The following is a 15,287-nucleotide window of genomic DNA, read 5'->3' on the forward strand; positions in this document are numbered from 1 at the left end:
CCTTATTTGCGATGGCTTTCTTTATGTCCATGTCTAAACTTAAGACAGCATCCATTGTTGAACGTCCCTGCCTAAATCCACTCTGATGAGTCACAAAATAACCACTTTTTCCAGCTTTTCCCCAAGCCTATCCGTTACCATACGTTCCATGATTTTGCATAAGACAGAGGTCAAGGCAATTGGTCTATAGGAACTAGGGTTATCAGGTTGCTTTCCAGGTTTCACAATTGGAACAATTACTGCATGTTTCCATTCTTTAGGAAGACATCCCCTCTCCCACACATTATTTATTAGAGCAAGCACCTCCTCCCCCATCAGTTCTCCAGAATGTTTAAATAATTGATACCCCAATCCGTCCCTACCTGGAGAGGTATCTTTCCCCTGATTAGTGGCTTTTTGTAGCTCTCCTAGTGAGAAAAACAGATTGATATCATCAGAATTATCACTATTAATTTGCAGCTTATCCAGTTGCTTTCCTAATACTTCACATCGGCTCCTCCTATTTGCATTGTTAGAACTATGTACTTTATGGAATTGTTTAACTAGCATATTTGCTTTTTCTTTATTATTTACAGCTACAGCTCCATCACAGTGAAGGACAGGGATTGCTGCCTGCTGAAACACCCCTGTCATTCTATGTACAAGACTCCAAATCTTTTTAATGGGTGTATCTGGTCCTAATTTCTAACGGATGCTAACGTTAGCAGTAGCACATAAACTGGCCTGGTAATACGCAGACAAGCCTGCAGGCGGTGCTACAGGACAACACACTGAACTCTGTCCGTCTGTCTTCTTTACTGTCTCATCAACCCCCCCCCAACAAACCGTATCCACACTAATACAAGAGTGAAAATAATCCGTCATAAGTAAAAGTACTACATTTAGAATCTCACAAGTACAGAAGCATCAAAAATAAAATAAGTACCAAAAGTAAAAGTACTTGTAAAATAATATATATTATAATCAATTATAATTATTAAATTGATGCATTAATCACTTCAGTGTTGCAGCTTGTGAAGTAGTTTAATCTACAATAATAATATAATTTATTAGTTGATCATATTTAGTTTGAAAATCACCTGAATCTGTAAAGTAACAAACTAAATATTTAAAATAAATGCAGTGCAGTAAAAAGTACAACTTCACTACATCTCAGAGGTAAATATTGTGTTTTATTTTGCCATTATATTTATTTAATGACTTCAGTTCAGACTTTTACTTGTAACAGGATATCAGAGTACTTCTTATACTACTACTGTTTTTTTTATTGTGCAAACCGTCAGCATTTACAACTAAAGACATACAGAAATAAGGATAACACCATGTGTGAGTTGTCTCAACAGATTACATACATTCATAATGAAAGCAGGAAAAAGACAATAATATACATAAAAAAAACAACTTAAACTTCCAGAAATAGATCAATAATAAAACCAAATGTCTCCAGAATGATTCTTGCAGCACATTACATATCCGAGCATTTGTTTCTTATTGCTTCAATATAGTACAAGTACCTCCAAATTGAAACTGAAGTAAATGTACGTAGGTACTCTCCATCACCATCAATGTCTAGAGATAAAATGAATAACACTAAAATATAATTTTATCTACATGAAGCAGCAGAATGAAACAAAACATCCTGAAACTTTTTATTGTGAGAAATGAGAAATAATTAAATTGTTAATTATAATAATTTTTCATTATTTTTTAGAAGATTAAAGGTTTATTGTTTTATTTGTTTCTGTTTCTAAAAACAAAAATGTTCTTAAAAATGTAAAAAATTAAGGCAAAGACTTTAAAAATTGAATATGAAATTAATTTAAATGTTTATTTTGATATATATTCATAAAATGTATCTACAGCTTCAATACTTACACTTTATATTTATCAAATTCACTACATTTTCTAATTTAAGGCAACACAATTTTCTATATTTTTGTTTTTGACATTTTTTAGATTTAAATATGAATTCTCTGAATTTAAGTTTGGAGAATTTGTTGAATTTACATTTAAAAAAGCAATGGCATCAGTTTGTATTTAAAGCAACTCAATTTAGTATTTTGTGATTCGTACTGAGAATAAAAACACAAAAATACTTTCAACATTTTGAAACCTTGACTGAGCTCAGAACAGCAACATGAGACTGGAAAACCTTAAAACAGACTTACTTTCTCTAAAGTCTTTTTCCAACGACGTTGTGGGATTAATAATAATAACTATAATGAATAAAAGCGGTGGATTTGAGTCTGTGAGCTGATAAGAAATCTTCCCAGAAGTTGTAAAGAGGCTCCGTCTTTGGAGCGCAGCAGGTTTCCAGATAACGGACGATCTCCAAGACTTTGTGTAAAGACGATAAAACTGTTGACTCACGTCGTGTCGGATGGCCGCCGCTGTGTACTTGAACATGTGAACACAAGACAGCTTGTGTAAATGTACATGTAGGAGACTGTGTACTTTTACAACAACTGAGGGTTGAAGTACTCTAGTATTTTACTCAAGTAAGAGTAGCAATACAACAAGGTACAAATATTTTCTTTACTTGTCTTCTTTACGACGTCCTGACGATGAATAACATCTTACATCATCATTTATTTATTAATCATATATTTGTTATCATATCGGAGTTAAATGTGAAAGTTATTAAAGTTAAGATGAATGCAGTAGTGTCCAATATTCCCTCTGACATGAAGAAGAAGCATTCAGTAGATTAAAATGAGTTCTCAAGTACAGTACAAGTATCTCGTAATCCTACTTAAGTACAGTACAACAGTACTGCTTTTACGGAGGTGTTAAGTATGAATACTTTAACAGACGGTCGAGAGTTAGCGGCTACATTAGTGCTAATTCCACCGTGTTAAATGCTACACTGCTTACAGAGATCTGTAGAGCTGGTGTGTGGTCCGGGTCTGATGGTCCCTCGGCCTAACTGCCCACTACAGAGAAGGACTCACTACCTGGCTAACTCGCTACCTGGCTAACTCGCAACCTGGCTAACTAGCTACCTGCCTAACTCGCTACCTGGCTAACTAGCTACCTAGCTAACTCGCTACCTGGCTATCTATCTGCCTTGCCTGTTTAGATTGTGTGTATTTTCATCATCAGAGAGCTCGTTGTTATTAACACGTTAAATATTGATTATTGCTGCTTTAGGCGATGAACTTTCCTTCGACGTTCTTTAACTCTTTCTGTCCAGGACGGTGACCTCTGGGTGACCTTCCTGCAGTGTGTGTGTGTGTGTGTGTGTGTGTGTGTGCGTGTCTGTGTTCTGTAAAAAAAAAAAAAAAAGTTATGTTCTGAACCAGATTCCATGTTAAACATAAAACAATATAATATTTGCTTTTCTTTAAATTTAAAAAGTCTCTAAATTAAACATGAAATAATCTATATGACCATTATAACACAAAAGTTGTCTTATTAAAGTTAATATTTTACAGGCACCATTAATTATAATAATAATAATAATAATAATAATAATAATAATAATAATATATTAATAATATATAATAATTATTATCAGTTCATTTTTTTTTAATGAAAAATGCTTCAGTTATATCTTCATTAAGTTAAAATGACCCAATAAACTTATTTCTCTCTGAGACAGTGAAGTAGAAGTATGAAGTAAAATTAAGTAGAAGTAAATACAAGTAAAGTAAAGTACAAATACCTCAGAATTGAACTTCATCACATTCCAACACACATTTCAGCAAGTAAAAATAAAAATAACCAAACATTTTTCAGTTTTCTTTTTTTAATCTTATTGTTTTAATCACTTAAAAAATGTTCTTGCAGGAACATTTTCCTTAAAGTTCACAGCACATGAAAAGGTTTGATATGGTCACTTATTATTATTATTATTATTATTATTATTATTATTATTATTATTACTATAAATAAACTCAATTAACTCAATGAAGTCATCACTTCTATAAACTGTGATATAAACCTCGACTACATTTACAATTATTTTAAACACATTTAAATGTTTTCATTGATGCTGAACAAAGTTTAAAATAATTTGGATGCTTTTAAAATAAATCATTGTTAATAGTTTTATTGTTTTTATCTTTTATTTTATATATATTTAATGTGCTGCTTCCTTTCCAGGTTAATTATAATTATCATGTTAAATGGACATTCAGGCCACTTTATTTTTTATTAATAATATCTACATTGTTATTTCTACTACTGAAATTATTATGTCTTGTTAAATAATAATAATAATAATAATAATAATAATAATAATAATAATAATAATAATAATAATAATAATAATAATAGGACAGAAATTAAAATAAGCGGAATAAATATATAGTAGTAGTGAGTGACTTGCCGTCAGTCTGACTTGCTCGTTTGTTCGTTAGTGTCTCCTCCTTTGAAGGAAGCCTTTGAAGTGCAGCGGCGGACTGTCATGCTAATAGTCCGGGGGGGGGGGGGGGGGGGCTGGACAGGTAGACCTGCTGGGGATTCGTTTAATGCAGTTTAGGGAGGAAGAAGAAGAAGAAGAAGAAGAAGAAGAAGAAGAAGAAGAAGAAGAAGAAGAAGAAGAAGAAGTGAGGAAGGGAGGGAGAGAGGGATAGAGGGAGGAAGGGAGGGAGAGAGAGAGGGTGGAAGGGAGGGAGGAAGGGAGAGAGGGAGGAAGGGAGGGAGAGAGAGAGGGTGGAAGGGAGGGAGGAAGGGAGAGAGGGAGGAAGGGAGGGAGGAAGGGAGAGAGGGAGGAAGGGAGGGAGATCGGAGCCATAAAACTGGCCATGTGACCGCAGCAGCTTTTAACGGGCTGCAGCTGATGGAGGTGCAGAGCGCGAGGACAGGTGGAGGTGAGACAGGTAGAGACCCCGTGGACCTGAGACAGGTAGAGACCCCGTGGACCTGGAGACCAGGTAAGAGAGAGGCAGGCTGGATCCGCAGTATGCTGAGGGAGACCCCTCACCCGGAAAGATGTACGTGAGCTACCTGCAGCTGGACAAGGACCCCGCCATGTACCCGCACCAGAACCCGGTGACCCGACACGCGGGTCTGGGCCTCAGCCCGCAGAACTTCCCAGCCCCGCCTCAGTACCCGGACTTCCCGGGCTACCACCACCACCACCACCACCACGGCCTCGGCAACGACCCGCTGTCGGCCCAGCAGCCCGGGCCGGGTCCCGGCGGCTGGAGCTCGGCCTACCCGCCGCCCCCTCGGGACGACTGGTCGTCGCACCACTACGCCGCGGCCGCAGCTGCAGCCGCGGCCGCCGGGGGGCCTCCGTCCGGGGCCACCGTGCCCGGCGTGGTGGGGCCCTCCATGGGGTACAGCCCCACGGAGTTCCCCGGACAGTCCGGACTGCTGCCCGCGTCCCTGAACGCCTCGGCGGGGCAGCTGTGCCCCGGATCCCCGCAGAGGAGGAACCCGTACGACTGGATCCGCCGCAGCTCCGCTCCGCCCTCCAACCCCAGTAAGACCCGCTTTACATGTCGTACTTTAAGTAGTTTATATTTAATTCTGTAAATACTTTACATGTCATTATTTACATACTTTGTTATACTTTACATTTAATTATTTACATTTCATTCTTTACATTTAATACATTTAATTATATGTAATTATATTTAATTCTCCCTACAGATGATCTGCAACAACACACATTTAAACATCATATTCATATCAACTTTCTGTTCTTTATTCTAATATTTCTAAATGCTTAACACGTTTTATATTTGGAAATCACAAAAAGCATTCCTCATTAATAGTTGTTTTCTAAATGAAGTAAAACGTTCAACATTAGCAGTTAAACATTTTAATATGAGGCAGATATGAAACAGTGATACTCAAATGTCTCAGATAACCGGAAGTCACACCACTTTCATTTTAATCCAGGTTTATACATTTAATATTATAAGAAAAGAGATCCAATAATAATAATAATAATACCGTTTTTTCTGTTTTATGGTTATTTATTTAACATCGTAAACCTTAAATATCTTTGATTGTTTTTTTCTTAATATTTTAAGTTTACTATAAAACACTTTTAAATATGATGGTTATTCTTGTGCAACAAGTATAAATGGAGCTAAGGGTATGAATGCTCCACACGCCGCCGCAGCTCTGAGCTGATAATCGATCCTCCGAAATGTGGTGTTGCTGGTCCTGGGTCACTGGGTCCTGGGTCCTGGGTCCTGGGTCCTCGGTCCTCGTCCCGCTGCGGATCAAACGTGTGAAGCCGGTTTGTAGGCGCTGTGAAGCCGTTGTGATGTAAATGTCCCCCGCGGGACGCTTTGTCCTCCGCGTGTCTCTGGGCGGAGGAGACACGAGACGGCGGCACTTTGAAGTGTGTCGTGTGACCCGAGAGTGTGTGTGATTTCTATCACCTCCTGATTTATCCGACAAGGTGCAGCCGAAATCCCACTTAAGAACCTTTAAATTTTAGTGTTTAAGTGGAGAGAAAAGAAGCGGCATTATTATTATTATTATTATTATTATTATTATTATTATTATTATTATTATTATTATTATTATTATCAGAATACTTTATTCATCTTAAAAAAGAAAGAAACATGAGCTCATAAATAGACAAAGGGCCAGACATAAGTCAAATATGCATGAAAGTATAAAATGACACCAAATGTCTGTTATGTTTTTATATAAAACCATACGGTCTATTTAGTATGTAGTATTAGTATATAGTATCTGCTGTGAGGTATAGTAGTAGGCTACTGAGGTCCTAATATCATAGAATATAGTGCACATAAGTATTATTGCACATACATAAACAGTTAAACATCTAAGTATTTTACAGTCTGCTGGACGTCAAGGAGAATCATTCATATCATAAACAAGTATCTCCAGTTACGACCTGCGATGTGAAGAATATATCATAAATCTGAATATTAAAGTACATGTATGAGCACTGATCTGTGAACGTTACCTGAAGCAAGTCGAAGAGTCCTCGTGGTAATTATGGTCATTAATTATGCAGCTGTGATGTGACGCGGTGATAAATGAAGATAAATGTGAGGTGATCAACAGGAGCGGAAGCAGTAAAAACATTTATGATGGAAGATTATGCTTGTTCAAGGATTCCCCAAATATTTCTGTTTTCAAAATCTTCAGGCCTCTAAAACAGATCTTAATATTTTGTGAAGGAAATAAACGGAGTGTCAACAGTTTTAGGCTGAAAAGAATTTTCCCTGGATATGTGATGGAGGTTGTAGTTTCGCTTCTTGTCTGTGTGTGAAAGGGGATTAATGAGATAGCTTAGCTTAGCACAAAGACTGGAAGCGGGGGGAACTGCTAGCCTGGTGTCTCTTAGGCCCCTGAATGAGTAACCGGGTCTCAGGCAGAGAGCTTCGTGATTTACGCTCCTTCATTAGAGCGTTAGCAGCCGCAGGGGAATCAAACTGTTGGTTTTGACTTTATGACAAATGAAGCAGAAAGCGGACGGGTCAGACAGATGTTCCTCCCCAAACTAAAATGTTTGAGTTTTAACTGGAGGGATTAGAGGCCAGACGCCGTGTGTGTTTAGTGTTAATGTGGAATCAGAGCGTGTTAACGAGAGCTGAGCGCCTTTTAATCAGCTTTCACTTCAACGTCTCAGCATCTCTGATGCTTCCACAGGTTTATTCTCTGTTAGGTTTTAGTTTGTACGACGGCGAATCAGGGCCACTGTAGGAAAAAAAAACAGATCCGAGAGAGGGGGGCGATGTTCATGGGAAAAAGTGGAACATTTGGGAGTTTATAATGATGCTTTATTGATTGGGCGGTTGGGCTAAGATGCTAGCGGTAGCTTTCACTTATTGTCATAGCCGATATAAACAAGTTGCTTTGTTCCGCTAACACCGGATGTTTGCCGTTGCTATGACAACAAGTGAAAGCTACCACTAGCTTCTTAGCCCAACCTCCCCTGATCAATAAACACCCATAAGATGACAATGTGGCCTCATATAAATAAAACCAACAATAAGCATCAACATCATCACCCTAAGGACCTTAACGAGGCGTTGTCACATGTTGTGATGGATTCATAAACATAAATGTACCTTCATGGGAAGTTAGCTAGCATAAATGTTGGTTGTTAGCTTCGTAATAAAGTAGCAAATCTGCCCCTTTGTTTCTCTGAATATTGCCCCCCTCTTGGCTTCGTGTTTTTTTTTTTTTCTACAGTGGCCCTGATACGCTGTCGTAGTTTTCTTATGTTTCTCGTGGCAGTTTTGGTTGTTTTGATTAGCATTTACAACATCACAGCAACAAGATCCCGATCCCTATTGAATTATACCAGAAAGTGTCAGAGTGCCGTAGGTTTGTCGTCTCTGGTCTCAGATCAGCTAACTACTATTATTCAGTGATATAGTGACTTTGAAACAGCTCATCTTCCATTTCAGAATTAGACCATATGTCGATATTTTTCTTACATTCATGAGTAGGGTTTTTATTCAATTAAATTGGTGTTCATCTTTATAGCCCAAAATCACAAATTTGCCTCAGAGGTCTTTATACTCTGTAAACATCTGATCCTCGGTCCTGGGACCCCAGACTACAGAGGAACTTCTGGAATCAGGAATATTGCCGTTTTAGGAATAAGAAACCAGAATATCAGACTTTTAGAACTGAACCATCTGTGAGTTCTAGGTCTGAGTTTTAGCAGCAACACGTGAACTCTGAGTCCAAAAGTGAACAGAAGAAGATATCATTTATGCAAATCCATCGGCAGCAGCTCGTCTATTTGAATATTGAGTCCAGGTGAGAACACAAGACCGTCAGTCGGTCCAGGAACGTGGGTTTATGTGAATGGTTTATAACTCACACGTATAATATAAAACACGCTTCCTCCACGTTTTTACATACTAACAGTCGGTGTGATTTTGTGCCACGTCGTGTTATTTTAAAGTCTTTTTTACAAAAGAAAAAGTGTAAAGAAATCCCAAGTTGGGAAGTCATACTTCCAACTTCTATGTTCACGATGTTTAAGTCATGATTAGGAAACAACGTGAACACTGGATGCATCATGTTCATACTGTTCATCATTTTGTCCCAAATTTTAAATATGATTATTTTACCGTTAGCTGACTTGTGATCAAGGTAAAACTTTTCTAACTAATCTGTCACTCTGGACAGCAGCAAATTAATTATTATTGGTTTATGTTTGTAATACGTGAATTAATAAAAAGTTTCTCACCATCAACCCAACATTTATGACGTGTTAAAATCATTGCCATCTTTACGAGTTGTTATTCCAACTCAAGGTGGCGTTCAGGTGACGTTTTTCCAGGTGGGAACTAATCCGACTTTCAAGGCACTTACACGTTGGCTACGTTATGATGTGGAGTGGTAGCAGGTTACAGCCGCTGTGTGGGAGCTGGTTCTGGATGCTAAATGCTACATCAGAGTTGAGGCTAATGTTAGTTGCTTTGTCCCATTCTACTCCGGATGTTTGAGCCTTTAGAAACCTAAAGAACATTAAACGGAATGGATTAAACCATGTTTGTCTGCGATAACATACACTGCTTATGTTAGTGTGCATGGCTAACTAGTAACTAGCGTTACTTTCAAAAGTGTTTTGGTGAAGTTGCAGGCTACCGCTGCTTTGGGAGCTGGTTCTGGATGCTTCGGCGTGTTCTTGAATTGAGTGAATCTACTTTTAAAAAGAGTTTGCAGGAATATGTATTTTTTTAGCCTTTACAAAACCAAAAGAAAACAATAATGAATGGATTAAACAGTGTTTTTCTGCGATAACATACAATGGTAAGGTTAGCAGGCCTGGCTAGAGTTAATGCTAGTTAAGACCTTCTCTTAGATGAACCCAAGATGACTCAACTCATTAATGTGTCCTCCATTTCATCTTTTATTACAAAATTAAAATGCAGATTAAAGCATAGTCAGATACTCGGTGAGACTTTAAAGAAGGTTGATGTCTCTCAGCGTCTTTAAGTGACTTAACGGTTACGTTTCTGTGTGTTACAGACGGGAAGACGCGGACTAAAGACAAGTACAGGGTGGTCTACACGGACCACCAGCGTCTGGAGCTGGAGAAAGAGTTCCACTACAGCAAATACATCACCATCAGGAGGAAGGCGGAGCTCGCCACGACGCTCGGCCTGTCAGAGAGACAGGTATGCCAACACACCTCTATCGACTCTCTTTACTCACTTTTTATTTATTTCTATTAACATTCTTATATGAAGCACAGAGGGTTAGAGATTCAATGGCGTGATGTGAAACTGTTCATTTTTTAATTAAACATTTCGTGGTGATTTCAGAAACACTGATGTTGTCACATGACAGACGCCTTTGTTCACCTCCTTTTATGGAACAAGTGACTAATTTAAGCCGTGGAAATAGCAAGCTAGCTAGCTAACTAGCATACAGCTGGCTAGTTAGCTAGTTAGTCATTCTTTAATACTACACTGGTTACAGAAACTGAGTCGAGCATCTGAGCGGAGTCTAATGGTCCTCCACCTCCCTGGAGGACATGATACCTAGCTAACTAGCTACCAAGCTACCGAGCTAACTAGATACTTAGCAAAGTAGCTGTCTAGTTGACTAGCTACCAACCTACCGAGCTAACTAGATACTTAGCTAACCAGCTACCAAGATATCTAACCAACTAGCTAGGTAGCCTGGTTGCTCCCAAAAATTGTTCATTTTAGGGAACTGTAGTTGGTTTTAAGTCTAACCTTTGTGTGAACTCCCTGAGCCAATTTGTGACAGTCACCATGACAACCAACTAACAACAATGACCATTTTGTTTTGAGCTTGTCACATGACCACTGAAAACAGCTCAGTGTTGTCCTACTGCTGTTCTATGTAGAGTTAAGTATGGTGGAACTAAACGCAGCGTTTCTTCCGCTCCAGGTGAAGATCTGGTTCCAGAACCGCCGAGCCAAAGAGCGCAAGATCAACAAGAAGAAGCTCCAGCAGCCGGCGTCCTCCACGACGACACCCACGCCGCCCGCAGGCAGCAATGGCAGCAGCGTCCTCCTACACGGGAACGGCGGGAGCAGCGTCGCCATGGTGACAAGCAGCAGCGGCAGCAACGGGCTGGTGTCGCCTTCCTCCCTGCCACTGAACATCAAAGAGGAGTACTGAGGAGACCTTTTATTGGACGCTGATCTCGCTGATCCGGACTACAAATCCCCCTCAAAGAACTGAGAAACTTCTTTTTTTCATCACATCCCGCCACGTTTCCGTGTCCGCCACCTTCAAGCCAAAGTGTGTTTAAAATGTGAAAATAACGGGCATCGCCCCCCGGCAACAGTGGTTCTTCTCCCGCCAGACCGTTGATGCAGATAAATCCTCAAAGTGATCAGATGTTTGGTTGCTGGACTTCATTTCACTAACTACAAGACTCTAAAGTGCAGACAAACATCACTCGTGTCTTAATTCCAGCACAAATATACCAAAATAACATGTTGAGTATTTCCATTTGATGGAATGATGCGGCCATAAAAAAATAAACAGAATTAAGGTCCAGAATATATACGATGCTGTCAGACAGTACGCAGAATATATTTGTTCTTTTAACTCTAAAGCTACTTAAAAAAGAGGATTTTCAGAGTAAATCCAATTTCCAGAATTTTTTATTTTTTTTTGCTTGTTGATGATGCATTAAAATGAAAATCTCTCTCCTGCTTCTATAAGAAATGTTATGTCTCCGATGAAGGATAATAAAAGTGTCCATGAGATCAGGAACCAACACGAAGGAAGTTGGACAAGCTGCTGATTCTGGAGGTTTTCCTGTAATGCCGGTTCACTTCAGGGCTTTATTTAGATCATCGAACCGACGGGATCGTAAACTCACCAACACGAAACGACGGCCGTCGGCGAGTGTCGATGAGTAAATCCGACAACAGTGCTAGCTTTGCTAGCTAACGCTAACATTCTGCTAAGTATGTGCCGTAACGTTAGCCTGAATGGGCTAACACTCCGCTCTGGGATGATCGTTTAGCTAGAGTTTGTCTGCTGTCGCTTTGTAGAATCGCAGTCGTACATAACTAATTGATGTCGACGTGGTGCGATGCACAGAGACAGGAAGTCATGCGTTCAGCAACCGTTTAACAGCTGGTGAACAAAGTCATCATGTGTCCATGATTTTAACTTTGAAATCATGTTCTGTCCCTCAGGTTGGTGGACGGCTCGAAATACTACATTACCCATGACCCTCAGCAACAAAAATAGAATATAAGAAGGAGCCTTTTACTTCCAGAACCAGTGGCACCAAAATAACCAACAACTATTAACATTTCCTGACTGGGAACCAATCAGACTGGTAGTAGTACTTCTGCTAGTAGTGGAGTACTTTTACAGGGTGTAGTAGTACTTGTACTGCAGTAAATTATCTGAATACTTCTTCCATCACTTCTAAATGTACCCGACAGCCTCCATGTGTGTTTTCTGCTCCACATACAGTAAATATCTTGTAAATGACTTTGATCTCAGACTTCATCATGTTTATATCGATAAATGTAATTTGTACATTTGAAGCTGGTTAAAAAGTGGAAGCTTAACTGACCAGAGAACTTAATTTAACTTGTATTAAAGACACAACAACAACAGCAAGTTTGTTGTCTTCATACATCTCCGGAGAGGAGATGGTTTGTTGAGTGAATTCAACTCATGTTTTCAAATAGGCTGAATTGTTTATATCTGAACATTTATGACTCTTTATACGCTCTGAAAATGAAAACATTTAATGTTTAATTAAACTCCTGTGTGATGTTTTAAAGTGTATTAAAACTAAAATGTGATGTGACTGCTGATGTTATTTCACACTCAACTCACATTAGAGTCACATCACTTCTTGGTTGTTGGGGGCTTCCATCCACGTAGACCCCTACCAGGTCTCCTCCATCATTGCTGAAATTACCATTATTCATGACATCATCCAGAGGTGCTCGGTGGATTTCAGCTGGATTCACGTGATCTAGCAAGACCCACGTGGGCTTCAGTAGGTTTACCACAGCTGGAGGAACCCAGAATAAATTATTTATCTGTGATTTAATATGAATAACCAGATGAAAAGGATGCTGAAATAACTCCATAATGATAGTGATCATTAAAAGGTGCGAAGTCATGCTTTGTTAGGTCTGTCTGCAAGACCTCAAAATAATTACTATTAAAACGCTGGTTTTCTGAATGGAGTCTGGTTGATGGATGCTAGGCTACGCTAACATTGTAGCTGCTACATCAACACTGCAAATAAGGTCATCTAGACATAAAGGCAGCAGAGACCTTGTGTGACATGAGACCAACATGTTCCCATAAAACACTTTAGAAGAGGCTTTTTGTTTCCAGCAAGAAAAGAAAGAAAACTCCGCCGTTAAACAAAAACGGAAAGATGGAAGGAAACAAATAAACGAGGAAAGACAAGACAACTGTCCACGCATGTTTGCCAGCTGAGGTGTGGCGTCCAAAGGGCGAAGAGGAACTCTTGGCAAACAGGATCTGGGGATCTGCTGCAGTGTGTAGGTGTGTGTGTCTGGTGTGCAGGTGTGTGTGTGTGTCCTCACTTAGACCTTTGTCCTTCTGGGTCTGGTCTGCCTCCAACAACAGGACTATCTCCCCACTGATAGAGACTATCAGCTTTGTGAGTCGGATCGTCACGCAGACCAACACACAGCCGTCTTGAACTTGAGGCTGTAAAATAGTTTCAAGCTTGAGATCCAGCAACAACCGGCAAAACCTCCGTGAACCGTTGCTGAGACATTCGGGCTTTGATTTGAAGGTTTTGGTAGTTTGACCTAAGTTGCTGTCCCAAGTGAAAGAGTACCTCAGGTTCTAGTCCACCAGTGAAGTCAAAGGGAGCGTCAGCAGTGATGCTGGCATTGTACCAGACCGATGTGGTTCAGAGGGACCGGAGCTGAAGGGCAGATCCCTCTATTTACCGGTCCATCTATGGTCCAACTGTAGACTGTATAAAGTCTACAGTTGAACTTTTTGGTCTTCCCCGTCTTGTTTTTAAGTCTTCCCAATCTTGTTTCTGGTCGTCCCCCTCTTGTTTTTGGTTTTCCCCGTCTTGTTTTTGGTCTTCCCAATCTAGTTTTTAAGTCTTCCCCGTCTTGTTTTTAAGTCTTCCCCCTCTTGTTTTTGGTTTTCCCCGTCTTGTTTTTGGTCTTCCCAATCTAGTTTTTAAGTCTTCCCCATCTTGTTTTTGATCGTCCTCATCTTGCTTTTAAGTCTTCACCATCTTGGTTTTCGGTTTCCTCCACCTTGTTTTTAAGTCTTCCCATCTTGAAACACACCGTTCTATTTCTATAAGTAATTACAGAAACTTGTGAGTTAAATGGGTGAAAGAAAACCGTTCTTGTCCAGTTGTATAATGTAAGAATGTTGCCTCTTGAGCGGCATGTCGCTTGTGACGATCACCGGTGATTACGATTAGACATGTAGCCAACAAAATGTGAAGAAAATGAAGAACGCTGGCTAAAGCTAACGTTAGGAGTTAGTGTAAATGCAGCCCCGTTAGCTTCGCTAGACATTTGATGAAACAGTTTTGTAAATTTACGGTCCGTTCGAGCTGCAGCTGGTGCATTCAAACATGTCAGTATTTACACTTTCTGCTGAGTTGCATAACAGATTAATTCAGTGCATCCTTGCAGTTGCATGTGACATTGACAATGTCAAACTAACATATTCACTTTAAAGCGTTAATGTCTATAAAGCCCCTCTCATTTTTAAACAGTGTTTTTCTCAAACAGGAGATCATCATAATCACGAGGCCGAACACATCGGCGTCGTGAGGAGCAACCGCTGCGTTCGGGTCTCATTTTTGGGTAAACAGAGCATAATGAGAGCGGCGCTGCTCAGCCTCGTCACCGCCATAAAGTTTATTGGGGGGCTGGACGGAGTAAACGTGGTTTCACCACAGAGACGCAGACATGTTTGCTGAGGAGGCGTGATGAGCTCTGATAGCAGCGGTGGACGACTTCACCACCTCAGACCTACAAGGAACACGGTTCGAGTTTATGAAACCTCTCTACTTTCATATGGTCACGTCTGGATCCGGGTCCCAGTGGATCAGGTTGGACCTGCTTCTGTAAGGCTTTGAACACGAATCAAGTGAGATAAACGTAAAGACGGCAGCAGAAATAAAATGGTGGTTGTTGTTAGTTGTCATGGTGACAGTCAGTGGGACTGTAAAGTGATGTCACAGCTCACCAGGAACAGAACGTCTGGATTGTTAGCTGGGTATCCAGTTAGCTAGTTATCCAGTTAGCTAGGCATCTAGTTAGCTAGGTATCCAGTTAGCTATGTATCCAGTTAGCTAGGCATCTAGTTAGCTAGGTATCTTAAGCTAGGTATCCAGTTAGCTAGGTATC

At 40.0% G+C, this 15,287-nt stretch overlaps 2 protein-coding genes across 2 annotated transcripts in view; one reads left to right on the forward strand and one right to left on the reverse strand.

Annotated features, from left to right (window-relative positions):
- Positions 1-15,287, reverse strand: part of fam53c (family with sequence similarity 53 member C) — a 157,946-nt gene that overhangs the window by 23,102 nt on the left and 119,557 nt on the right. The window lies entirely within an intron of this gene.
- On the forward strand, positions 4,830-11,101 carry cdx1b (caudal type homeobox 1 b). Its single transcript, XM_084028073.1, has 3 exons — positions 4,830-5,431; positions 9,934-10,082; positions 10,825-11,101. Exons 1-3 carry the CDS (start codon positions 4,936-4,938, stop codon positions 11,056-11,058), a joined length of 879 nt encoding a protein of 292 aa, XP_083884199.1. The 5' UTR covers positions 4,830-4,935; the 3' UTR covers positions 11,059-11,101.

Source organism: Eutrigla gurnardus (genome assembly GCF_963514095.1).
Source record: "Eutrigla gurnardus genome assembly, chromosome: 15".
NCBI lineage: Eukaryota > Metazoa > Chordata > Actinopteri > Perciformes > Triglidae > Eutrigla > Eutrigla gurnardus.